Source organism: Phoxinus phoxinus (assembly GCF_949152265.1).
Source record: "Phoxinus phoxinus genome assembly, chromosome: 4".
In the NCBI taxonomy this organism is placed as follows: Eukaryota; Metazoa; Chordata; class Actinopteri; order Cypriniformes; family Leuciscidae; genus Phoxinus; species Phoxinus phoxinus.
Genome location: NC_136879.1, coordinates 34,826,789 through 34,851,968, shown reverse-complemented (window position 1 = coordinate 34,851,968; position 25,180 = coordinate 34,826,789). Strand labels below are relative to the sequence as shown.

General features: G+C 41.3%; 1 protein-coding gene across 1 annotated transcript in view; it reads right to left on the bottom strand.

Annotated features, from left to right (window-relative positions):
• Positions 1 to 289: 289 nt before the first annotated feature.
• Positions 290 to 25,180, bottom strand: part of dscaml1 (Down syndrome cell adhesion molecule like 1) — a 90,683-nt gene continuing 65,792 nt past the window's right edge. Inside the window, exons 6-18 of the mRNA XM_079609485.1 lie at positions 23,767 to 24,042; positions 22,925 to 23,221; positions 18,769 to 19,041; positions 14,699 to 14,980; positions 14,385 to 14,504; positions 14,113 to 14,289; positions 11,042 to 11,247; positions 7,673 to 7,769; positions 7,359 to 7,487; positions 6,843 to 7,010; positions 6,192 to 6,262; positions 5,862 to 6,102; positions 290 to 1,456 (exon numbers count right to left, since the gene is read on the bottom strand). Of these exons, the coding sequence (XP_079465611.1) occupies positions 1,236 to 1,456; positions 5,862 to 6,102; positions 6,192 to 6,262; positions 6,843 to 7,010; positions 7,359 to 7,487; positions 7,673 to 7,769; positions 11,042 to 11,247; positions 14,113 to 14,289; positions 14,385 to 14,504; positions 14,699 to 14,980; positions 18,769 to 19,041; positions 22,925 to 23,221; positions 23,767 to 24,042 (2,558 nt within the window). The 3' untranslated portion in view covers positions 290 to 1,235. The remainder of the gene's footprint in view (positions 1,457 to 5,861; positions 6,103 to 6,191; positions 6,263 to 6,842; positions 7,011 to 7,358; positions 7,488 to 7,672; positions 7,770 to 11,041; positions 11,248 to 14,112; positions 14,290 to 14,384; positions 14,505 to 14,698; positions 14,981 to 18,768; positions 19,042 to 22,924; positions 23,222 to 23,766; positions 24,043 to 25,180) is intronic.

The window sequence follows — 25,180 nt, the reverse complement described above, 5'->3', positions numbered from 1 at the left end:
CTATTCTTTGAAGAAACTTGATTCCTACTGAATAAGATTCAGTGCATGGTATATATTACCATCTGATGTCTTCACTGTACCATGTTACTTAACAGCAAAACAGTACTTTTTTTGTAAGTGACACACAGCCAAATAAACAACAACAACAACAAAACCATATTGTTCTTGCATTTCAGTTAGTTATAAATAACATACCCTTACCTTGTAAGACATTATTCGGCTGAGCTATATATATCTATATATCCACTGAGCAATATATATATATTTTTTTTTTCTTCTTTTTTTTTCATACATAGATTGTGCACAAATTAAGAATTCATTCCTTGGTTTTATACATTCCTCCCTTGTTTCTACCAAAACAAGGAAACGGATTAGTACAATGTGGCCCTGATTTATTAAAACAAGGGAATTCATTTATAAATCATGGGAATAAATTCTTAATTTGTGAGAATATATATTTTTGTCTGCATGTCATATTCAGTCGGTTTCAACATTGATGATAAGAAACGTTGGTAAGACTTTAATATAAGGTCCAAATCTCACTATAACTAGTTGCTTATATAAGCATGCATATTACTAGGACATTTGCTGTTTATTAGTACTTAAAAAGCACATATTAATGCCTTATTCTGCATGACCATATTATATATTCCTAATCCTACTTAACTTAACAAATGCCTTCCTAACTATTAATACGCAGTAAATAGGCATTTATTGAGACAAAAGTTGTAGTTAATAGTGAGAATTGGACCCTAATCTAAAGTGTGACCCAAATGTTTCTTGAGCAATAAATCAGCATATAATAATGATTTCTGAAGGATCATGTGTCATTGAAGACTGGAGTAATGATGCTAAAAATTCAGCTTTACATGACAGGAATAATATACATATTATATACCGTATAAACAGTTTTTACTGTATTTTTTGATCGGATAAATTCAGCCCTGGTGACCATTCTAAAAAATTGAAAAATCGTATCTACCCCAAACTGTTGAAAGCTAGTGTAAATTGTACAATATTTGTGTGGACATTTTTTAGCAAGTTCAAAGCAATACATTTTCTTCACACTTTTAGCATTTTTTTATCTACATTTTCCTCACATTTTCCTGTTAGATGTGAAAGACAACACACACACATACACCCGTCCACCCACAAATGTACACCGTCTGTGGTTTGGACTGGCTGGGATACAGATACACGGGCGGACAGTAGGGGGCGCTCTACGGGGACTGCGGCTAGTGAGGGAGTAACAGTAGTAGCGTATAATTACTCTGGTTGAGCCCCAGTGTCTGGCCCCCACAGCACCCACCTCCATCGGGGTAGAGGGACCAGAACACCACACGGTAGCCCTTCAGAACCCCATTCAGGGTCATCCGCGGGGGCTCCGACCACGTGATCACCGCCTCGTCCGATGTCACCGTGATGGCCCGCACATTTTGGGGTGGCTGGCTGGGAACTGCGAGAGGAAAAGAAAACAAGAGACGGTCACATAAAAGGGAAAGGAAGCAGCGGGAAAATAATTCAGGCACCAATGGAAACAAGATACAATAGGTGAAGTGGAAACCAAAAATTGCAGTGAAAGAGCACAATTACAGTGATATAGTAAAATGACAGTAATATACTGCAATTGGAGCACTTGGTGAGGCCCAAGAGCATCAACAACCTTGTAACTGCACTCAAAAAGGACAGAACAATCACATCCTGAAGCTGAAGAGAAGTGAAACGTTACTGTTATCTCGATCTTGAGCTGTTTCACCTACTAAATGCGTTTGCTTTTTTTCCGGATGCGCTGCAAATGTGGTGGTGGTGATGTGCCAAATTGCGTCCCTGAATAAATAATGGCACTATTGAGGGGACACAGAGCCTGTCTGTGTGACTTGCTGGGAGGGAAAAAGCATGTGCGGACGACAGGATGAAAGGAGGGATAGAGGAGGGATAAAGCTGGCTTGGCTCTATGAGGGAGCAGCTGCAGCTGGCGCAGGAAGAGGAGCGAGTAAAGGAGACGGTGAGAGGAGGGAGGGAGAGAGAGCAGAGGAGAAATGATGGTATTTGTTTGAAGAGGCCTTAGGGTCCGACTCTGTCTGGCCCTGGTGGACCACACTAAAACTGCCATTTAGAGTAGAGTGGCTTGACAGAGCGCTCACAAGCACAACTCGCTATAACTCTTCAACCCTGCCTGCAAAGCCCAGTCTCTCACTCACTTTCTGGATCTGATGCACTAAACAGGTATATTGGCATCTTACGGGTATATTGGCATCTTGCTTTCCTCCCAGCTATAATTATTAACTCACACTCATGTGGTTTCAAACCAGAATGACTTTCTTTTTTTTTGTCCTTGGCTGCTATTAGGGGCTTTCGTACCGGAGGAACCTTTTCATAGTTCCTAGAACTATTAGTGGAAGCTCCTGGATTTTGGCGTATTTGCACCGCAGGAACTAGGAACGATTTTAGTTATAGGAACTCCTTTTGGAGGAACTAATTTAGCTCCTAGTTCAGAGTAGGGTCTAAAACAGCACTATAGGAACTACCAGTGACGTTAGTGCGTACACTGATTGGCCGAACGCACGCGAAACACCAGCACCCGCCAGTTTTTAAAAACCTGTGTAAACACAGATTATAGTCTTTATATTTACTCCAACTCCACGAAAATGGAAAACAGTGATAGATGGGCCTCTTAACCTTTATGCTAAGAAGAAAATCCAACGCAACTTTGAGGGGACCAATCCAAACATGATTATGTATTTCTGCTCAGCTGGCGACACTGGATATCCACCACACGGCATACGCTAATACCATATACTGTAAGGTATATTTCATGTACTGTCTACTTTCTATGTACAACAGTTCTATCTAATAACGTATTAGACAGGACTGTTAGACAGATCGTAAACTAATGAACACGAAGAATGCGAGCACTGTGAACTCAGGCTCTGGCGTTCTCAGCTCCGTCAAAATAAAAGTCACAACAACAAGCGCGGCTTACGCCACTTTAGTTCCTACTGCCGGTGAAAATGCAACCAGAATTTTTTTCCTAAGGCAACCATTTGTTCTTGGGGAACCATCCTGGTGGCTAGTTCTTAGAACTACCCGGTGTGAAAGCCCCTATTGTCAATATAATGAAAGTCAATGAGTTCAGTACCATAAAAGTGTCAGGAAAGTTGTCTATATAATTTGTGCACTATATATTTCCTGAAGTCATTCAATAGGTTTACTGTATGTGACAGACTAAATTTAAGTTCCGTCCTTCGGATGAGACGATAAAACGGGGTCTTGACTCTCTGTGGTCATTAAAAATCCCAGGATGTCCTTTGAAAAAGAGTAGGGGTCTAACCCCGGCATCCTGACTAAATTTGACCCCTGGCCTCCGTCCATCATGGCATCCTAATCATCCCCATATACTGATTGGCTTCATCACTGTCTCCTCTCCACCAGTAAGCTGGTGTGTGGTGGGCGTTCTGGCGCAATATGGCTGCTGTCGCATCATCCAGGTGGATGCTGCAAATTGGTGGTGGTTGAGGAGATTCCCCCCTTCCATATGTGAAGCGCTTTGAGGACCCAGAAAAGCGCTATATAAATGTAACAAATTATTATTATTAAGTCATGATGCATTGAACATCATGACACCCACCCTAGATCTTCTTAGCACATTCATTAAAGAAGTAGCCATGTCTGATTCATGAACAAATCATTCGCTTGAGTCAGATCTTTTCAATGAATCATTCCAAAGAGGCCTCTGTGAAGCAAACCAAACCCTCCATTTTTGGAGCCCATTTCAATGACGCCTTGACACAATGAATCGACATCAAAGAACTGGCGACCTAGACCGCGGTGTCACCTCATGTTGCCTGCGTCTGGGACAAAAACTTGCACTTGAAATCACAGGAAAGACTACAGCCATCTAGCCAGACCATTCTGCGCCTGAATGAGAGGAAATAACTCTCTATAGCAGCATGTGGCAGAAGTCCATATTCATCATTTAAAGGACAAGTTCGGTATTTTACACTTAAAGCCCTGTTTACAGATCGTATCTGATGAAATAGAACGGTTAAGATTACAATTTGGACACATGCTGCTGTCGCGAGAATTTTAGGTTTGTTTAGCTTTTGTGGACCTATTTTGCCAAACGTGTCACACCCGTGATTCTTCCGTTGAGAGCTTGAATAATAGACACTCCAGCGGCGGAGTAATACCGCACCTCACACAGCACATTCAATACAAGTCATGGAGTTGGACAAAAACTACGATAAAACCTGTTGGAATGCATCTTTTTCAGCGATTTTTTTTGGAACCGTATCAGTGAACAACCCTGACCACTCGGTGAGTTTCACGTCTTTGTAAACGAAAGTTTAATGTGTTTTAGGAAGGAATCTTCCAGTGCACATAGACAACCATTGTGGGGGTGAGGGGGGAAAGCGATATAAACCTAAAATTCTCGCGACAGCAGCATCTGTCCAAAGTTTAATCTTAACCGTTCTATTTCATCAGATACGATCTGTAAACAGGGCTTTAAGTGTAAAATACCGAACTTGTCCTTTAAAAAGGGGAAACCGGATAAGCTAGGACTGTTGTTATAAAATGAGAAGAGCCTGTGTGCCCTCTTGACTTTGTTGTTTTCTTGCTATCATCAATTTGATCTTCTCATGCATTGGTTCGCTAAGCTGAACAGCCAATCAGAGTTATCTCTCTCTCACCGACGGGCTCCGTCGCTGATTCAACATGCTCAAACGGTCGAAAAGCCACCGACTAGTGCCAAAGGTGTGGAATACACAACAAAAAAACTAGACTGACAGACCCTCAATGAAAGCTCGACATTGGCCAATGGTTCACTTTCATTCTAGGTCTGAGTTTGATTGTTTTATAGCTGGGGTGTTCAAACTCTGTCCTGGAGGGCCACTGTCCTGGAGAGTTTAGGTCCAACTTGCCTCAACACACCTGCCAGGAAGTTACTAGAATACCTAGTAAGACCTTGATTACTTGGTTCAGGTGTGTTTAATTGGGGTTGGAGCTGAACTCTGCAGGACAGTGGCCCTCCAGGCGCAGGATTGGACACCCCTGTTTTATAGAGTATGCAAGTGAAAACACCCTAAAGTGGTAGCTGCTTTTACATGGTTTCCAGATGGTACAGTTTTATGATCATTAGCTGGTCAAAGTTGGTTTAGTTGTAGAGTTAAGTTAAGTTTGTTTGGTTAGCAAGTAGACCTGGTTTCAATCTGGTAAACCGTCTTGGTTGAGTTGGAAAATGTTTTTGAATTTTCAGGTTGGAAATTTTAGAAGGGAAACAAACTTGACAAGAAAACCACTGATGGAGGTAAAAACAAAGTCATCAGGGAAAAAGTGATGGAAGAACTCAACAGTGGCACAAAAACAACCCAGGAGCTTTCCAAAAATAAGAATGGAGAAGAAATACAGCGGGACAGAAGTGGGCGGGAGGGGTGGAAAGGGAAGTTGGGAGATGGAGGGAGAGATAAATGAAAGGTGTTTTGAGAGAGAGTGAGAGAGGAGTGGGAGCAGAGAGGAGGGGAGTTGAAAGCCGGAGAGAGGGATCTGGAGGAAAGATGAAAAGAGAGAGGGGGAGACAATGCGCTCAGCTGCAGATAATTAGACTGGGAGGAAAAGCAGCGGATCAGGGAGAGGGGCCTCGGCAGACAGGCTAATTATAATTATTTTTCCTATGCTTGTTGTTATTACTATTATCCTTAACAGCATCAATATCACTGTCGCCACAATGACAGTGACACGCATGTGGATGAGGACCACGGGTCAGAGTCGCTCCGTACACATGACTCCTGCGCAATTTACACGAAAGAGAAATCCCTAGAGCATGATGGATGAATGGATGAATGAATGGATAGTTTCATTACCATCTTCAAGTGTTGTGGCATTGATCTCAGAACTGGAAGGTCCGGTTCCGGCTCGGTTGAACGCCTGGACCACCACGCCGTACTGAGCAAACTTCTTCAAGTTATCCAGTGTGTACACCTCACTGTCACCTGTGGCTTTCATCTCCACTATACTGTATTGTCCATTACTGCCCGGTCCATTCTCCCTATAACCAATCTGATAGCCACGGATCACTCCATTTTGGAGCTCTTTCTTAGGTGCCTGAGTGGAGCGAAAAGAAAAGGAGAGAGACGTAAATCTAAATCTCTAAAGTCCAAAAAAAACGTCAAGTTTAGAAGTCGCAGGCTTACCTTCCAGGTGACACGGATACTTTGAGAAGTCATTGGCTGTAAAATCACCTCCATGGGTGGCCCATCAGGAGCTGTGAGAAGAGAATCACGTGACGTCACAAGATTATTAAAGGAATACAAAATTCTGTCATCTTGAAGTCATTCCAAACCTGGATGACTTTCTTTTTTCTGTGAAACACAATGGGAGAAATTTTGAATAACACCCTGGAAACTTTTTTATGTAACTAGAATGACAGGGGACTGGTACTTTTAAGCTTCAAAAATGGTGCAAAAGCTCCATAAAAGTATAATAAAAGTGTCCTGTATGAAATAGGCGCTAAATTCCAAGTACAAGTCATATGGTGTCTGAAGTTGTTATTCACTGATCTTTCCCTCCAGTGAGCTTTTAACCATTGTGACTGAATCAATGAGTCAGTGAGAACCAAATCGTTCCGGTTTTGTGAACAGTATGGAAAAGAATGGCCAGGAAATTCTTCAAAAATACATCTTTTGTGTTCCACAGACAGAAGGAAGTTCAGGTTTGGAACAGCATGTAGGAGGGTGAGTGATGATGCCAGATTTCTTTATCTTTTAGATAATTATTGTTTTAATTAAAGTGTCTTATGCTTTACGAATATCAGCTTGTGTGTACATCAGGGGCGGTAGACGTACGTGCTTCCTCTGTGCTGATGGTCAGCTCTTTGCTGGCTTGACTGCGTCCAATCTTGTTGTAGGAGTACATGCGGATGCTGTACACGGACGCCGGGTGGAGCTCCACTATGTTGGCCTGGTTGTTGGTTGGCGAGATCTTACGGGTGGCATGTTTCAGCTCCCACGGGTCTACGACAAGGACAAAATAACACGGATACATTACTACATCACACCTCCATCCAGCCTGTTCTAGAACATTAAGTTTGTTAGCATGCAAAAAGGACTGTTTACAGGTCAAATCATACGGATATGAAAAACAAGCGATGCATGGAAAACTTGGATGACGCAGATGTACAAACAGCAAAATAAGGCAATACACTCGAGTCGCAACGTCGCAGAAATCCGTTCACATCCCATTCATCTTCTCACAGTCTGAGCTTATTCGCTACATATTCTTCTGACATACAAATACATATTTAATGCACGTTCACAATGTAATTCATCCAAGCTTGAAATGGAAACAAAGCAATGCCGCACCGGATTTGTTCTTGTACTCAATGTCGTAGCTGGTGATGATGCTATTGCCGTCAAACCGCTGCGTCCACCTTAGGTTCATACTCCGATCTTTGACCTCTCGAACCTCCAGCTCTGGGGGGTCAGGGGGTTCTGCGAACCAAACAAGTGGAAACAGACTTCAAACAGATGGAGGAGATTGAGACAAAGAGAGAGAGAGAGAGAGGCTGAAGAGTAAGAGGTGGCTTGGGGCCCGGAGGTAAATTATTGATTTTGTGTCTCTAGATAAAGAGTATCATGTAAGATGTGAGCATGTTGTTCATGGCTGATTGTCTTGCCTTGCACTGTCAGCTGGATGAGCCCTCTGCCCTCGCCGTATGAGTTGATGGCGTGACAGGAGAAAAAGACGGAATCCCCGCGCTCCGCTGGCTTCAGCTGCAGAAAGAGAGAAAGTGTTTGAGAGGGATGAACTCATTTTGAGGCCCACTTCATGTATTGTTGAACGATATAAAAGTGTTTTCAATGTTAAAATACTATCTCTTATCCCAATGTGCCTAACTGTAAGTAATAATATCCATAACTACTACTACTGATAATAATAATAATAATAATAAAATAACCTTTCATACATAAAATGCAGATTCAAGTAATTTGCAGGTCAGAATATAAAACCATTGATCTAATAATAATAATAATAATAATAATATATACACACATACAATTAAAAATAAATAAATAGAGGCCCAATGTGCTTCACTGGTAAGAATATAAAGCCATTTATGAACTAAATAAATAAACGCAGCCTAATGTGCTTCTCATGTCAGAACATAGGCGCAGATCCCGTGGGTGCACCACGGAAAAATAAGAGATATTCTCCATTGATTTTAACCAATAAAACATCGATTGCTGACACAATTATATTCACTTTTTTATAGTTTATTTGAGGCCCTTTCTACGGCGTTATTTTAATGACAAACGTCAAGAGCGCATACAAGTAATGTGCGAGCACAAATCTCTCAACTCGCAGACGGATTTCACAAAACTGGATGCGTCGTTCTCAAATATACAGTTTTAGGGCTCTTGTCTGCTCTCGCTCAGATATAGCGCGTGCGCGTTCAAACTCAAACTCTCTACTTGCTTTGTCTCTAGAATGGTCTTCTCTCGTGGATTTAATGTTGCCAGAAGCTTTCAACGACTAGACTTTCACGATTGACTGACGAAATTACAACGTGTACCTTTCAATTCTAAATAAATTACAGATTTATTTAAAGCTAGGGTAGGTAATCCTGTTCAGAAACATTTTATTTTATACTGGGTGAAATGGTCCTTCCATTCTGATAGTAGTCAATACATTATGTGTTCAGAAAAAGGAATGAAAAAAATCTGACCTCTGTAGCAGCTGTAGGACAGTAAAAACTCTGACCAATCACTGCCATTCGGTGCGAATGTAAAGAACCAATCAGATGCCTTCATGTCTCGTGCCCGAGCACCACTGCGTGCACAGCAGTGATGCGCGGGTCAATGTATAAACAACCCGCACCCGACCGACGTTTTCAACTAACCCGCCCGCAACTCGGACTCGGAAGTAGCTATAGTAAATGCTCATCGCGTCATGGGCCATAGACGGAGGAACTAGGGGTGCGCATTTTTAAGAATGCTGTATGATATAGCCTAGTGTTTTGTAATAAAGGCTTGATTTATTCATTTATTTCGTTTAATTTTCTTAACAATTAAGATGCTGCATGTGTTTATCCAGTCTAATCGAAGTGTGCGTCTCTCCCCGGAATTTCCCAACAAAAATCCCGCCCCCTCTCAGCAAATAGGCTACATAAAACTGACATTACTGAGCTATATGCGTTTAAAAGTAGCCTATTAAAATGGCACAATGGCATTGCTCAGTTCAACGCGTTGGGAAATCGGGCATTTTGTCCCGCGTCAGCTTTTATTCAAAAGTTAATAACGCGCTCAACATTCAAAAGGTAAATAAGGATTTCCCACTTTCATCTGCAGACTGCTCGTGCGTCATCCTCGCGCATTCAGCCAATAAAGTGTAGACCTATGTATTTCATAGAACATTGTGTCTAGTACTATATAAATTACAAAGGTAAACGACCCGACCGACCGCGACCCAAATATCATTAAAAATATTTTTGGATGACTCGTAACCATGGGTAACCGCAGGCACCCGCTCATTTTGGATCAACCCGCGCATCACTGGTAGGTACATGCAGCTGACTCCAAATGTGGATGCGCGTTCATGTTTGTGGGGGGCGTAGCTTTGGACGGAGCACTGACAGGAGGGGGCGGAGCTAGAAGAGGTGCCACTTTCAAATCTGGTTAGCTCTCCAACATTACCGACCCTAGCTTTAATGAGATAGCATTTTCAAGCTGATTTTAGTCAAACAGTTCTCAAGCTATTTTATTATTTAATAGTTATTTTTGAGTTAAGTACTTATTGTAAATAGGTATTTATTGAATTATTTTATTTACTGAACCGCAACTGATAATCAGATATCAGCGAGAGCGCGACGACACTCATGGAAAGAATGTGCTTATGTTTGATTGGTAACATAGGCGTAATTTGCGGGTGGGACATGTCCCCACCACTTTTTGCCAGGGTCGTTATTGTCCCCACCACTTTTTCTGGGGGTGGACTGTTGGCACTGGGCACCCACTGGCAGAAACATAAATTGGTGCCAATGTGTCAGAATATAAAATAATTTAGTGTAAATAAATGAATAAATAAGACAGATCAAAAGCTCACCAAACATCAAGAGCAAAATAAATAACAAAGTTGGATGCCATAAACAAAGAGCTGCATGATATCCACATGAAAATGTACAAATCATTTGTATAATATATCTCATGTTAGAGTAAGTAACTTATCCTTCCAATCCTACCTATGTATGGCATTTTTTATCCTTTTCACTATGATCATTTCATGATCATGAAAGCATAAAAAAAAAAAAAGAAATCTATTTTCATAAAGTTGACATTTCACCCCAAAATAATAATGATAATAATAAAAAATATTTGCATAAATAAATTAGCGTACATTAGTAGTAAGTAGTAAGTAAATAGTAAGTAGCCTAATGCCAAAAAAACAAGTACAATTGTGAATGTACGCTATACGTCATGGTAGTAGTTATTGTATAAATTTTTTTTGTATTACAGAAATGAGAAATATTTATTCCATCCATTAAAAAGTACATTTTATTATTTAATAGTTATTTTTGAGTTAAGTACTTATTGTAAATAGGTATTTATTGAATTATTTTATTTACTGAACCGCAACTGATAATCAGATATCAGCGAGAGCGCGACGACACTCATGGAAAGAATGTGCTTATGTTTGATTGGTAACATAGGCGTAATTTGCGGGTGGGACATGTCCCCACCACTTTTTGCCAGGGTCGTTATTGTCCCCACCACTTTTTCTGGGGGTGGACTGTTGGCACTGGGCACCCACTGGCAGAAACATAAATTGGTGCCAATGTGTCAGAATATAAAATAATTTAGTGTAAATAAATGAATAAATAAGACAGATCAAAAGCTCACCAAACATCAAGAGCAAAATAAATAAATAATAATAATTACGTAAAAGGTCTACTAGGAAACCTGTCTGGAAACATTAAGGCTAGAGTCTGTCTTTCAACATTCATGGTACTCCTTCACTGACATCATACATGTATGTGTGTATGTCTCACCTTGAGTGTGGAGATAACTTCATCGCTTTTCTCGTTGGGGCTGGTGGTGATGGAGTATCGAGGGTTGCGGTCGGGGTCAATAACAGTGTCGCCTCGCTCCCAGCGGATGATGATGGGGTACTCACCCCGGGCGGTGCAGTTTAACTCCTTGTTCTGCCCTTTTATGGCCATGGTGGTGTTTGGGTGGGATGTGATCATAGCTGGAACTGTATAAAAAGATGGTATAGGAGGTAAATATATGTGAAGGAAAGAGTGAATTTAAAAAGAGGAAAAGGTCAGTGTGACTTTAACCAGACACCTGGTGTTCTTATGACACGGAGCAGTGAGCGTTAGTGTGTGCATTTCTCCAACTCCTCAATCACTTTTTCACACTCTCTCGCTCACTCAATCCTCCCGAGTAACTCTTCTCTAGTGCTGCCTTCTCCACACACACACACACACACACACACACACACACACACACACACACACACACACACACACACACACACACACACACACACACACACACACACACACACACACACACACACACACACACACACACACACACACACACACACACACACACACACACACACACACACACACACACACACACACACAATATCGATCTGAGGAGGGTTCCGCTGTTTTGTTTTCATCACTTATTCATTCCCTCCCTTCCAACGAGTGAAACAGATAGAATTGAGGGAGGCAGAACAGAGGAACGATTCAATCAATAACACCAACACTGAATCAGAGAGAGAGAGAGAGAGAGAGAGAGAGAGAGAGAGAGAGAGAGAGAGAGAGAGAGAGAGACGAATTCACTGATAACAAAGTTGGATGCCATAAACAAAGAGCTGCATGATATCCACATGAAAATGTACAAATCATTTGTATAATATATCTCATGTTAGAGTAAGTAACTTATCCTTCCAATCCTACCTATGTATGGCATTTTTTATCCTTTTCACTATGATCATTTCATGATCATGAAAGCATAAAAAAAAAAAGAAATCTATTTTCATAAAGTTGACATTTCACCCCAAAATAATAATAATAATAATAAAAAATATTTGCATAAATAAATTAGCGTACATTAGTAGTAAGTAGTAAGTAAATAGTAAGTAGCCTAATGCCAAAAAAACAAGTACAATTGTGAATGTACGCTATACGTCATGGTAGTAGTTATTGTATAAATTTTTTTTGTATTACAGAAATGAGAAATATTTATTCCATCCATTAAAAAGTACATTTGCAAAGTACAGTTGTAAGCATACTGTATATATTGAAATTCAATTATAATAATGTTAATAAAAGAATATTTCGAGGACATGATAATGTCAATGAGAATAACTTGAGATTCATTCGCATTACAGTAATTAATATTTGGGGTGAAAAAAAAAAAAGCTCCATCATCTTTATGGAAAATATATGCTCTAATTTCTTATATATATATAAGATTCAACGGGGTAGAATGTTCTGGCTGAGTGTTAAAGAATACACCGGTGGATGAGGTTTGTTTAAATGTGGTCAGGACTGTAAGTGAAGCCTAGGGCAGTGTTGCGTGGATGGGAGTTTTCTGCACTCTACATTATGTGAAAGATCAATAATATGGATGTGGACAGAACAGATCGCGTGTCCGAACTAACGATCAGTCATGAGATGGCCTTACGTATTCCATTGTAATGTTCTATTAATCTAAATGAGCTGGCTACACTTAAATCTGTTGTTTTGGTACTCTTGCTCTTATTATGAGCCGTTTACAGACACGCACGCACGCACACACGCACACACACACACACACCGTAACTCCTGGCAATTCTAGCTACTCTATAAAAAAGTCAAAGGCTTCTTGTATTTCTTGCCTTAGTGTGACTGATATATCATAACCTGGGTCATTAGTTTGAGTGACAAAGTGTGACAGATGCAGGTGTATGTGCACCTCTGTATGTGTGTGTGTAGAGGTGGAGTGTTGTGTGTGAGTGTGTCCACTCAAGCATCCCAAACCCTTCCCGCAGGCATCAGTCTGAGACGTGAAAGCCCATCTGAGGGCCGTTCTTAAACAAAGACCTCAAACACACACCACGGCAAACCACCCCAAAGACTGCAGGTCAAATCACATTCAAATTTCCACAAATCTAGTGTGACAGGAATTCTTTATTTTTATGCCATGGTTTAATAAAAGATTTAACTACCAGTACATTTTCTGATATTCAAAGATTCTAGCAAAGGATTCTACAGCTATGACCTGAAACCTGATGAGCTACATGTCAGGCACATATGTATCTTCATAAGCGAGGTATTCTCCGAATTTTTATTCAAGATGTTTGATGGAATCAAGGAAAATGCTAATCAAGGAAAAGTATTGCTAATTCCAACACGTTTAAGCTCTTGAATGTCTTTCAATATGCGTGTTATATATTTTTAAACTTTTACAGAGTATCAAGGCTTGAGCTTAGCAACATGTCAACATTAAACTATATTTTTTATGTAAAAGGTACCTTAAATGTGCAAGACTTCCACTGTCAGTGTTTTCCAGTTATTTTAGCTGTACAAAAAAGTCCATTGCTACTTGATATTGAAACTGGTATTTGTTATCATGTTATATTACCGGTAATTATCGTGACAGTTTTACAGTTTACCGGACTTTCTTTCTACTTTCCTATAAATGTAAATCGTTCTATCTTTTTGGTTTGTTTCACAATGTTTCATGGGATGAGAAGTTAATTTCTTTATACATTTATTTAACACATCCTTGCACTTTTGTCTTTTGATCATTTTAACTTGTCCAAATTTACTTCTGGCACCAAGACTACTGAAAAAGTGGGTGGTCTGTTGCACTCTATTGTAATAAACTCAAACTAGGCACTTCGCATGCCTCATGTGAGGATCGCTGTTTGCATAAGCGACCATTAAAAGAGTTGTATCCAATGAATAGTGTTTCAAAACCCTAACTTGTAAGGGGTGATGGTTAAGATGCATCTTTAGAAGATAGATGCCATTGTAGATATTGAGGTAGCTCACTAGGTTTTGGCAAAGTGCTAATGTCATTATGTGTAAATATGTACATGAGTGGTCAGACGCACTTTTAACGGTGAGCATCATGCTCTTGCTGATGTCGGACCCCACTCCGTTGCTGGCCTGACACAGGTAGTATCCCCGGTCTTCCTCTAGAACGTGGCGGATCAGCAGAGAACCATTGGACAGGATCTGGATGCGACCCGTCAGTGGAACTGGGTGGTACTGCTGGGGGTTCCCTATACCTTCAGAATCAAGATGAAGACAGTTTTGATTGTGGCTCATCATCAGCTCATGAAAACTTGCAATTGATGTTTTATATACAGTGACAAAAGATTACCTTTGGCGTGCTTCCAGACAACTTTGGGAGGAGGGTACCCTTTCACAGAGCAGTTCAGAACCTCTGACTTGCCATAGATCCCATCCTGGTTATTGGGCTGAACCAGAAAACCAGGGGGAACTACAATGAAGAACATATATTTCAGGAAAGGAGATACCAATAGATTGGTTTAGCCAAATGTCCTGGAACAACATTTGGTCAAACAAACATTGTCCTAACCATAACACCAACCCTAACCAAGTAATCCTTGGCCCGAACAATTTTCTAATTGGTGAAATCTTATCCCACTACATTCCCCATTAACTCTTGCTCACCTGTTACAATGAGCTGTCTCTCTGAACTGACAGTTGCTGCGTCGTTGCTTGCAATACAGGTGTAGTTTCCGTTGTGCTCGAGCGAAACTTTGGAGATCTGAAGGGAACTCATGAACTCCTTGGTTTCGATGGCGACTCCTGATGTTCCCGACACAATCTCCTGCCCATCCTTCCTCCAGGTGATCCGGATTGGCATGTCTCCGGAGGACACCACACACGCTATGTACATCAGCTTACCAATGGAGGTGGGAGGGAAGTCAAAGGGCTGGATGAGGGGAGGAACTGATGGAGGAAGAGAACAAGCGAGAGATCTTCAGTATCAAAATTCAAACTCTTCATGGTCTGCAATGTAATACTGACCCCATCACCCTCCAAAAATGCACACGCACATACACGCTTACACACATCCCACCCCTCCAGCCCATAATAGCTGCTCTAATTAGAGCCCAATTGGCATGGGGAATAATGGCATTGCCATGGAAACAGAGGTGGGGGGCTCCATCGGAGACATCTGGGGGATTTAATCTGGGGCTCGTTAAAATTCAGCTAATTAAATCAGAGACATGACAAGACAAGCAGCACACTATACTGACTTCACACTGGAGTCAGTGTTCGGTTGTACCGGTACACACACTCATGCAAACGCACACACTAGACCTCGCTGTCTTTGTACCAGGAGCTGTAGCCCCTTGTCTGGACACACATGGTGAAGTGAAGATTCAAAACCCTACATCAGAGCGACCTCACTTTTATTTAGATTTAACATACTAGAAATAACACCCCCACACATACACACATGCTAAGTACACTGGGTAATTGCTGAATGGTTGTAATGCTGCAGAAGGCCTGTAATCCTGTTAATCAGAGGCTATTAGTGGTGTGCTTTCTCTCAGGGTCTTTGTGCCAGCGGATGGGAAAGACCATCCCAACCTTCACCAACCGCCTACAGCTTAAATATACACTCATTCTAATGCAAAACACACTCCGTTTACCAAAATACACTCATTTCGCCACAATAAACCACTACACTTTCTGAAGAAATGTGAAAGACGAAGAACTGTAAGAACTGTACAACGGGCATCCTTTCATTGAGGAAGCATGTTATCAAGAAATGCCAAACCTCAAACGGAGGTTGGTAATTTGTTGTTTGTTTTTTTGGAAATCCTCCAAAAAATCAAGATACCCTGCTGACTAGGCTCAAGTCCAAAAATCCTCTCAGGGCAGTCTCTTCACACCAAATTCAATGTTACTAAATGACATTAAAAATAAAGTTTCACACAAAAACAATTTACACCAAGTCCTTTGCTGTTTTTTTCTTTCATTCTCTGTGGACACCTAAATTAATCATTAAGCATTTGAACAATTAAAAAACTAACCTACAAAATTGAAATAAATAAAACAGAATGAAAATGCATAAATAAAGTAAAATATTTCAGACTTAGTGCAAACACATTGTCTAATCACATTAGTTTAAACTAAATCTAATGTGTCTCAACAAAGCGTAAGTCTTTAAAAAAAGTTTGGATAGCTGATTTTTTTTTTTCAGAATTGGTGTGAAGCTTACAATAAATTCAATCTGACTAATTGACATTAATGCATCATACTTGATGCACATACAAAAAAATTAGGGATGTCCCAATCAACCGATCCAATCTGAGTCATTGAATATCGAGTATCTGCAAATACTGAGTTTTGATCCAAAACTTGGGGCTCAAATGTAAAAAAGGAGCAACTATCCCTATAATATCCAATATAACAATTACTATAGTAATTATATTCTAATAAGATACTCTTTCTCTCTCAATATAATATACACACACCATATACAGATATTGGTAGATGTGAGCATCTGTTACAATGGTAGACATTGTAAACAGACTGTGTGGTCACAATTATGAATATGGGTCTACTGATAAAAACTTATTGTATTTTATATGTACAATCAGCAGAATAAAAAAAAAAAAAAAGTGGATTTAAGGTTAGAAAGCATGAAGCTCACGGTGTCAGAATGCCAATCTGTCAGTCAAGTCCGAAGCAAGTCGCAACCCATTGCAACCGAAGTCAGATAGTCTGACGGCAGATAAAAATAAACAGTAAAAAAAAGACTTTCGGGTGATTTGTTACAAAAGTCAAATATGCTAAACACGGAAGCTTGAACGTGTGAGAACATATCTTCATTGGTTCTCACGCGTCACACATGAACATTTGAGCTTCCTCTTTTTCTTTTAATGGCAGTTGGCAAACCCACTTGAAGGTGCATACCATATGTGTATACGTGGATGATGCATTTGACCACTCAAGACACGTCGGCGCACCCGCCATCTTGGAACTGTCAGCGTGTCGACACTCACAGTAAGAATCAATGATGCCACAAAATTGCGCAGCTTCTGGTTGTGAAACCGCAGATATTTCAATTTGAATAATCTTTCACAGGTGAGAATGTGTTGTTTGTTTTTTTATGTATTAACTCAATATTATAGGTTTTTACTTTTATAATGATAACTTTTTAATGTCATGTTAGCTGACGCCTTCGTCTTGTATTGTGTTGATATAGCAACATTATCTGCTGAAATCTATTGCAGATATAGATAATCATGCTAAAAAAAACATGCTCTACAGTAGATGCTAGTTTTGCTTGCATAAATAGCCATATTAGCCTTAAGTGACTTAGGGCCCTACTTTTAACGATCTGAAACGCAAGTGTCAAAGCGCAAAGCGCAAGTAACTTTGTGGGCGGATCCCGGCGCTGTTGCTATTTTCCCGGCGGGAAAAATGACTATTCCGCCTGGCGCAAATCGAATAGGGGTTGGTCTGAAGTAGCTTCATTATTCATAGGTGTGGTTTGGGCGTAACGTGAAATAAACCAATCAGAGCGTCCTCTCACATTCCCTTTAAGAGCCGGCGCGCTTGTTCCATGGCGGATCGCTATTATAACGGCGGATTTCCCGGCGCACACCAGGAGCGGTTCACAGCCGAGGAGGCCGACGTTCTCGTCAGGACCGTAAAACACAGAGAAGTGACATTGGGGATGATGGGAGAAACCCACCCAAATTAGCTTCGGTTAAACAGGCGTATAATTTGGGTAGTAAATGTGTAGCCTAATCTAGAATTAAAAAAAAAAATCTAGATAGATCTTTTTCACATCTTCACGGACACAAAAATGATTTCCCTCGTGTGCTAATATTTTTCCTTGTAATAATGTATGATTTGCAAAAATGGAAACTGCTGCGTCTGTTTATATTAGAGAATCAAAGTGGATGCGCGTTAACACACTACATTATGGCCAAGCACGCGCCCTTAAAATACCATATCACTAACGCGCAACGCGCCACTGTCTTTAGACAGTTTTTTTCCTGGTTAGTGGCGCAATTGCTTTCTAAACCTGGAAAATAGCACCAGGGGAGTTTTGCGCCGGAACACGCCTCCTCTTTGTGCCGAACCGCCCCCGCGAGCGCAAGTTCATTCCCTAATTTACCGACGTGCGTCTGTGGAAGGAAAAGTACATGCGTCGGTGTTCAAAGTCAATTGCGCTGGGTGCAAGATAGGGCCCTTAGTGTTTTAGAGAATTCATCTGTTTGGTTTTCACAGTGCTTGTGCCCTTTGGGAATTATATCCAAAGTTAAAATACCTGAATTAATAAAAATAAAATAAAAAATAGACATATTTTATATTTGATGATGATTATATCTAAATAGGTGTGAAGGATTTTATACTGAATCCAAAATGTCTAATCAACACAAAGTTGTAGCCTATATATTTAAAATATCACAATGTCCCACAAACACACAAAAAAACGACTTACTGTCCATAATGGAGAATTTGAATTAGTCTCTGACAATAATAGATTAAACGGATCATTGTAAAAATGTCAGACTTGGTATGAAAGAGTTCACACTGAATCTTAAAAAACAAAGATATAACATATTTATGAAGGTTTTCGCATACAATCGTGATGTTAATATTTTTCACTTAAACAACTGTAAATAAACAGGTCCTTAATCAAATAGCCCTTTTGACTTTTTTTTAAGGGGCCATAAACGTACCCAAAATAATTGGTAGTAAGCACTAACCTTTGACTGTGACGTAGACAGTCTGGCTGATGGAGAGCTGGGGTTGGATGAGCACACTGCACTGATACGCCCCCTCATCCATGCCCTTCTGCACATCGCTCAACTTCAGAGTGCCATTCTCGTACACCACCTGACGATGGTTGTCTGGCAATGGCACTATATCTTTATACCACTTGATGGAGTAATAGGGGTAACCAATCACACGACAGTTAATAAAAGTGTTGCGACCCGCCACGGCCGTGATGTTCCGCATGGCCCGTATACTTGGTGGACCTGCAAGAGAGAGGAGAGAGAGAGAGAGAGAGAGAGAGAGAGAGAGAGAGAGAGAGAGAGAGAGAGAGAGAGAGAGAGAGAGAGAGAGAGAGAGAGAGAGAGAGAGAGAGAGAGAGAGAGAGAGAGAGAGAGAGAGAGAGAGAGAGAGAGAGAGAGAGAGAGAGAGAGAGAGAGAGAGAGAGAGAGAGAGAGAGAGAAGGAGGAAGGAAGGAAGGAAGGAAGAAAGACAAAAAAGAGGGAGAATGTGGCGGATAGAAAAGGGTAAAAGAAAAGGATTTGAGAAAGAGTGGGAGATGGAAGACCAGGTTTTGCATGGACATTTTGGGTAAAGAAGGGAGAAATGTGGGAGGAAGAAAGCAGAAGAGCGAGTGGTGGAGGGGGAGGAGGGGGGTTAGAATGCCCTTGGTCTTCACAGCACAGATTGTGGTGTAATAGGTGTGTGGATCTAAAGTTTCAATGTGGCGTGTACCGTATCCTTGATCAGAGCTTGGCACAAAGGACCATGCCTTTATAAATTCAGCAACTGAATGAGGTGTGTTTCTGCAGTTACATTAATATGCCAAGTTAATGGATTTAATGGTAAGGCTATGTGCGGCGTAATCTTAACAATAAAATACTAACCTAATGTGTTTGTGTAGGCAGAGTGAGAATACAACATTACATTTCATAGCAACGTCCCAAAATACACATTTAAAGGATTGAGGACTGCGAGAGCAGAGGCCTTAGAATTATATGAGTGAAACTGTGCCATGTTAGCCTGCTAATAGCTAAATCAGTTAAGTTTGATGAGCTAAGTGCTAAATTGCAACTGAATTTGAAAAGTAATTCTACACTGTTTTGGTGCTTTTTATTGGAACTGGTCAGTAGTAGTTTGAAGTCTGAGGTGGCATTCACACTGACATCGATTTAATCGTTGGAGTTTGCCAAGTCACTGCACTGACCTAATGAAAAAACTGTTGAAATAAGCCTAAGCTGTTAGATTGTTTTCAAGCTGGTCACTTTTGATGGCCAGCAAAAAAATACCTTAGGCTTGCTTATGCAATTTTTTAGCAGGCTGTTGATCGCTAGTACGCGTTCCTGCTCGACTTCAGTTTCATGAACGTGAGATCCACTATCTGGTAGTCACTGTGCATTTGCATAAAGTTTGCTCAAATTTGTCACATATTTTTTTCTCTAGTAACCTCAAATCACCAACTATTGCTAAACTTGCTCTGTCGGTGCAAAACACTGTCAGTGCGAATGCCCTTTCGTGTGATTAGCATATGCTAACAGCTTCTGGTTCTCGCTAGCAAGACCAGTCATCGCCGAATTTGAAAAGGTTAATAATGACCCATTCGTGTTTGTTTTGTTTTGTTTGTTTTGGGGAAAAAGACATGGCTGACTTTCTTCGGGACTCTGCTCTCAGATCACACACGAGGATGGAGGGGTATACGAACGAATGGATGGTGAAACACTGTGAAGAATTGAATGGCCAATGCCTGAAGATGCAGAAAGAAAAAAGAAGACAAGGTGGCTTAGGTGTAAAAAAGAGGAACCAAGAAGCACAAGGTACGAAGACGTAGAAGGACATTTTGTTTCCCTCAAAATGGAGGGCGGATCGGCTTATAAATCGTCGATGGGGCATATGGAGATTTTATGCACACAAATATTCTCATCCTCTCTAACAGCCCACTCCTCAACCTCGTATATCTCTCTTCTTCTGTTGCTCTCTCTCCCTTTCTCTCAGCTCAGCGTGCGTTGTGCTTTGAAGTCACCGCTCTGACAAGTCAACCCTGATGTATTATTCAAGAAGACTGTCGCACAGTATCCCTCTTCTCTCTTCTTCACAGTTATTCTCTGGCTGTCTTTCTATTTCTCTATTTTTCTTTTGTTCTCAAACATAATATATGAATGTATGAACTTAGATAAGGATCCAGACAGTAACTGAGCAACTCTATTGTAATGTTCGCAGGAAGAATGGGCCTTATTGCTCACGGGTGTCTGTGTTTGTTAAATACTGTGTTGCGAAACTATCATCTCAAAAATAAATGTGTGTGCGTGAGATGGATAAGAGTACGTGGTAAAGTCAATGCTGTCAGTTTTCATGAGCGCACTGCGGTCAGAGTGTATTAGTCAGGCAGTGGTGTTTTAAGACTATATGAGTGTGTCCATGAGCATTGGGATCATTCAGTGTGTGTGTGCACTAACTGTGGCTTCCTGGCACGGGGTCTCATTCTCACTGCAATGATTGTTCTGGCATGTCTCCTTAAAGCAGACAGATATGTCATAACTGAACATTTCAGAGAGAAAGAGAGAGGAAGAGAGGGTGAATTCAACAGGCCTGTCAACACGACTCAATCTCACTCAGACGGCACGCCCACCGACCGCCCACAGACAGTTCACCAACCGTCTGATGCATATTATGCACAAAACTGTCTCGATCCGGCAAACCTAATCTGATTGGCTGGCTTAACGCAACTTCCGAGAGTATGACGCACTGGGTTTTTATTTGTCTGCCTGGACACAAAGTCTTTGTTTACAAGGTATTGGGTTGACAAAACAAGCACAACTGAGGATGAGATAATTACTGGAATTGTCAGGTAAGTGGCATCAGATCTTTAAAAATATATTCCTTTTCAGAGCTGAGGCCTGTTATTTCTCCCTTCCAAATCTACCAAAAAGTATCAGGTAAAATATATTTTGTTCTGTATGAGATAGACGTATAGTCTTTACAATGGCACGCTCTGTATAGGAGTCCCATATCACGTAATGTTTACTTTTAAAATTGTTTTATGGAGTTTTGTCTACTGACAGTTATTTTGTTTTGTTTGGAAAGACGTTTCTTCAGCTGATCAATCAGAATATCGTTAAACAACAGCACAATCCAATGAACGCACAGTATTCTATCCCTCACAGTCTTGTTCGATATCTGTCAAAAATTAAGTATGGCGTTACCCTGACTATGGTCCATTGAAATCCCAATACGTCATAATACGAAAAAAAGATCTGTCACTACTTCCGTTTTCCATTCCTACTTAAATTTTAGTCTTTAATTATGATATAATCTAAAAAAAATTCCACTAATCTTATATTATCTCCACATCTCCGCTCGCCTCTATACTCCTGTCCTTCTCCACTGTTCTCTCATCTGGTCTCTGCTCTGCTCCTCTAATACCTTGTCTTTTTTCTCCTTTCCCTCCCCTTCTCTGAGTTGTTTCTCTCCTCTCATCTTGTCTTTGCTCCACTTCTCTCCTATCCTCTGAGATTTTTTTCATCTCCTTTCTATCCTCTTCATTTCTTCTTTAAGTTTTTGTCTCTTCTTTTCTCCACTTTTGTCCTCTCTTATCTTTTCTAATCAAAGTATTTTCCCTAGCTTCTACCCTTCTCTACGATTTCAACTCATCTTTTCTCCTCTCAGTCTGGTTTCTTAGCTGACGTGTCTCTTTTCTCTTTGGCGTGATGGCGTCTCCCTGTTGCCAGCTCTCCACTCTGTCCCAGAACAGCCAGGACACCACACGTGTGCCAGCCAGCCGGCGACATTGAGACAGAGACACCGTGTATGTGTGAAAGAGAGGAACAAAGACTCAGCAGATGGAGAGACGAACAGGAGAAGTGGAAAGATACAGAGAACACAAACAGATGATCTGACAGTAGAAAGAATGCTGTTCAAGATGAGAAAATGCACAGGTGACAGTGCTGCGATGAACAAACAACATAAGACGCTCCACCCACACACATACACCCACCCGCCCCCCACATACACACACACTGACATTTGAGTTGATCAGAAGCAAAGACATCTGGACTTGAGATGAGGTGAAGGAGTTCAGGGGTCAGGGGTCAGGGGTCGGGGAGGTGGCGGGTTATAACCCTAAACGTCTGAGATTGAAAAGTAGACAGGCACCTCTTACGTTTATGCGCGCTTGGTACTCGGCGCTACCGGCCGAGTTGCGTGCGGCGCAGCGGTACACGCCCCCATCGCGGATCTGGGGGTTGGTGACATTCACGTGCGAGACAGTGGAGCCGTCGGAGAGCGTGTACTGGCTGGCCCGGTGCGCCGAGTCCCGCGCTACCGGCTCGTCGTCCAGCGTCCAGGTGATGGTGGGGGGAGGGGCGCCTTTGGCTGCACACATGAGAGAGAAGGGCTCGCCAGGGGCTACCACGCGCTCACTAAAAGACGAGACGATCCGTGGGGTGCCGTCTGACAGGAAAAAGAGAGAGCAATACAGATAGAAGACTTCATAATCTTCGAAAAGCACACTGCTGAAACATTTCATACGAACAGTTAAATTTTTCAAGAGTGATTTAAAAACACTAATGCTGTATTGCACTATGAAACTGTGTCCTAACCAGATATGACACTGAAAAAAGCAAGTAAATGTGTTCAAATCATTCAAAACTGAATTTTTGAATATTTTGTCTGAACCAACTTTAAATGCATTCAATAAATTAAAATTGTAAAACCGTAAAATGCAAGTTTACTTGATCCAGATTTTTACAGATCGCTAGGGACCCCCCTATATATTCTGTTATGCATTTGCGTTGGGCAGTATTTCATAGTCATTATGGACAGCAAAAGTACCTGTTACTGGAAACTTGTCGTGTCATACCTGTGCAGGACACAGTGTAACTTGCTTTAAAAATAATAGTAATCTAATTTTGGAACTTTGATGCAAAAAAATTAATTGAACCACTGCAGAGCCAATCCGAACCACAACCTTCAGCGCTATCCCATTATCCACTCACCCTCAAGCAGTATGATGGAGAAGTCCTGTGCGGTCTGACCCTTGCGGGTGGCAAAGCACTGATATGCCCCTGAGTGTCTTTTCTGGGCTGCCGTGATGAAGAGTGTCTCGTTGTGGGCACCCTGGATGGAGAAGTGCTGGTCGGGCACGATGGGTTCTGTGTTGCGGAACCAGGAGACGGTAAAGTGGGGCGAGCCCTGAACAGCACATGAAAGAATCACTGTGCTGCTGATGCCTGTTTTCAGGTTCTTGGGGGATAAAGTGACTCTCAGAGGCTCTGTGGAGAAATAGAGAGAGAGATAGAGAGAGAGAGAGAGAGAGAGAGAGAGAGAGGTGTTTGAGTCTGAGGGTAAAGTTTTGAATAAATATATATATTATTTTAGTAAAAGTTACAATTATGTTGTGCCTTATCAGTCCTATGTTTTTGTGACAGATAGATAGATAGATAGATAGATAGATAGATAGATAGATAGATAGATAGATAGATAGATAGATAGATAGATATATAGATGGATGGATGGATGGATGGATGGATGGATGGATGGATGGATGGATGGAGAGAGCGAGAGAAAATGTCAGTGAGCAATAAGGCAGCTGGTGTTATGTGCTGGAGGCCTTTGTGCATGATTGTGTGTGTGTGTGTATGTATTTGTGTGTGCCCTCCTCTCCTCCTGTCCTGTCAGAATCTGTGTGAGCACACTGGTGTGATGTGCCCACCGGCTAAAAGTCCAAATGTCCACCCCACCTCCCATTCTTCTATTCCCCTCTTCTATTCACATTAAGACTCAAGCTAATACCATCCCACTGGTCTAAGATCCCTCCGCATGTCTGCTTGAACACACATACACCCATTTCTGGTCAAACAGGGGTCAGACTGGAGTGGCCACAACAGTCTTACTGTCCTCTCATATTGCTTTCTCTGAAAGTCACAGAGAAGGTGGCAGAGGCCTATCAGTGTGCCAAAATCACTTAAACACAAATGTGTTTCTTGCTTACTCACTCTCTGGTATATTCCGTTCGATATACCTTTCTCCCTATAACACAGTTGCACAGGAGATAAGGGGCATTAGATTGGTTCGATGGCATGGTGTTGAACCTACTTGACCTGGACCCTCTCCTTTGAATGAAAGGTCGTGGGTATTCCAGGACTTTGTAAGAGATGGACGAACAAATCACTCCATAAACTGACACCCAACAGGTGACCCAGATCCACTGGCCCTGGTTTTTTCATGATTGGGTTAACCCTTCTACTTTAAATGGTTAGTACTTTGATAAGGCAGCCAAAACTCTGGGGCAAGAGTCCTCATCCTTGTTCCTGGAGTTCCAACTCCAACACATCTAAGCCAGCAAATCAAGTTCTTTGGATTCAGTTGAAAATCGGTAGGTTAATTGAAAGCAAGGTCAGAACTAATCTT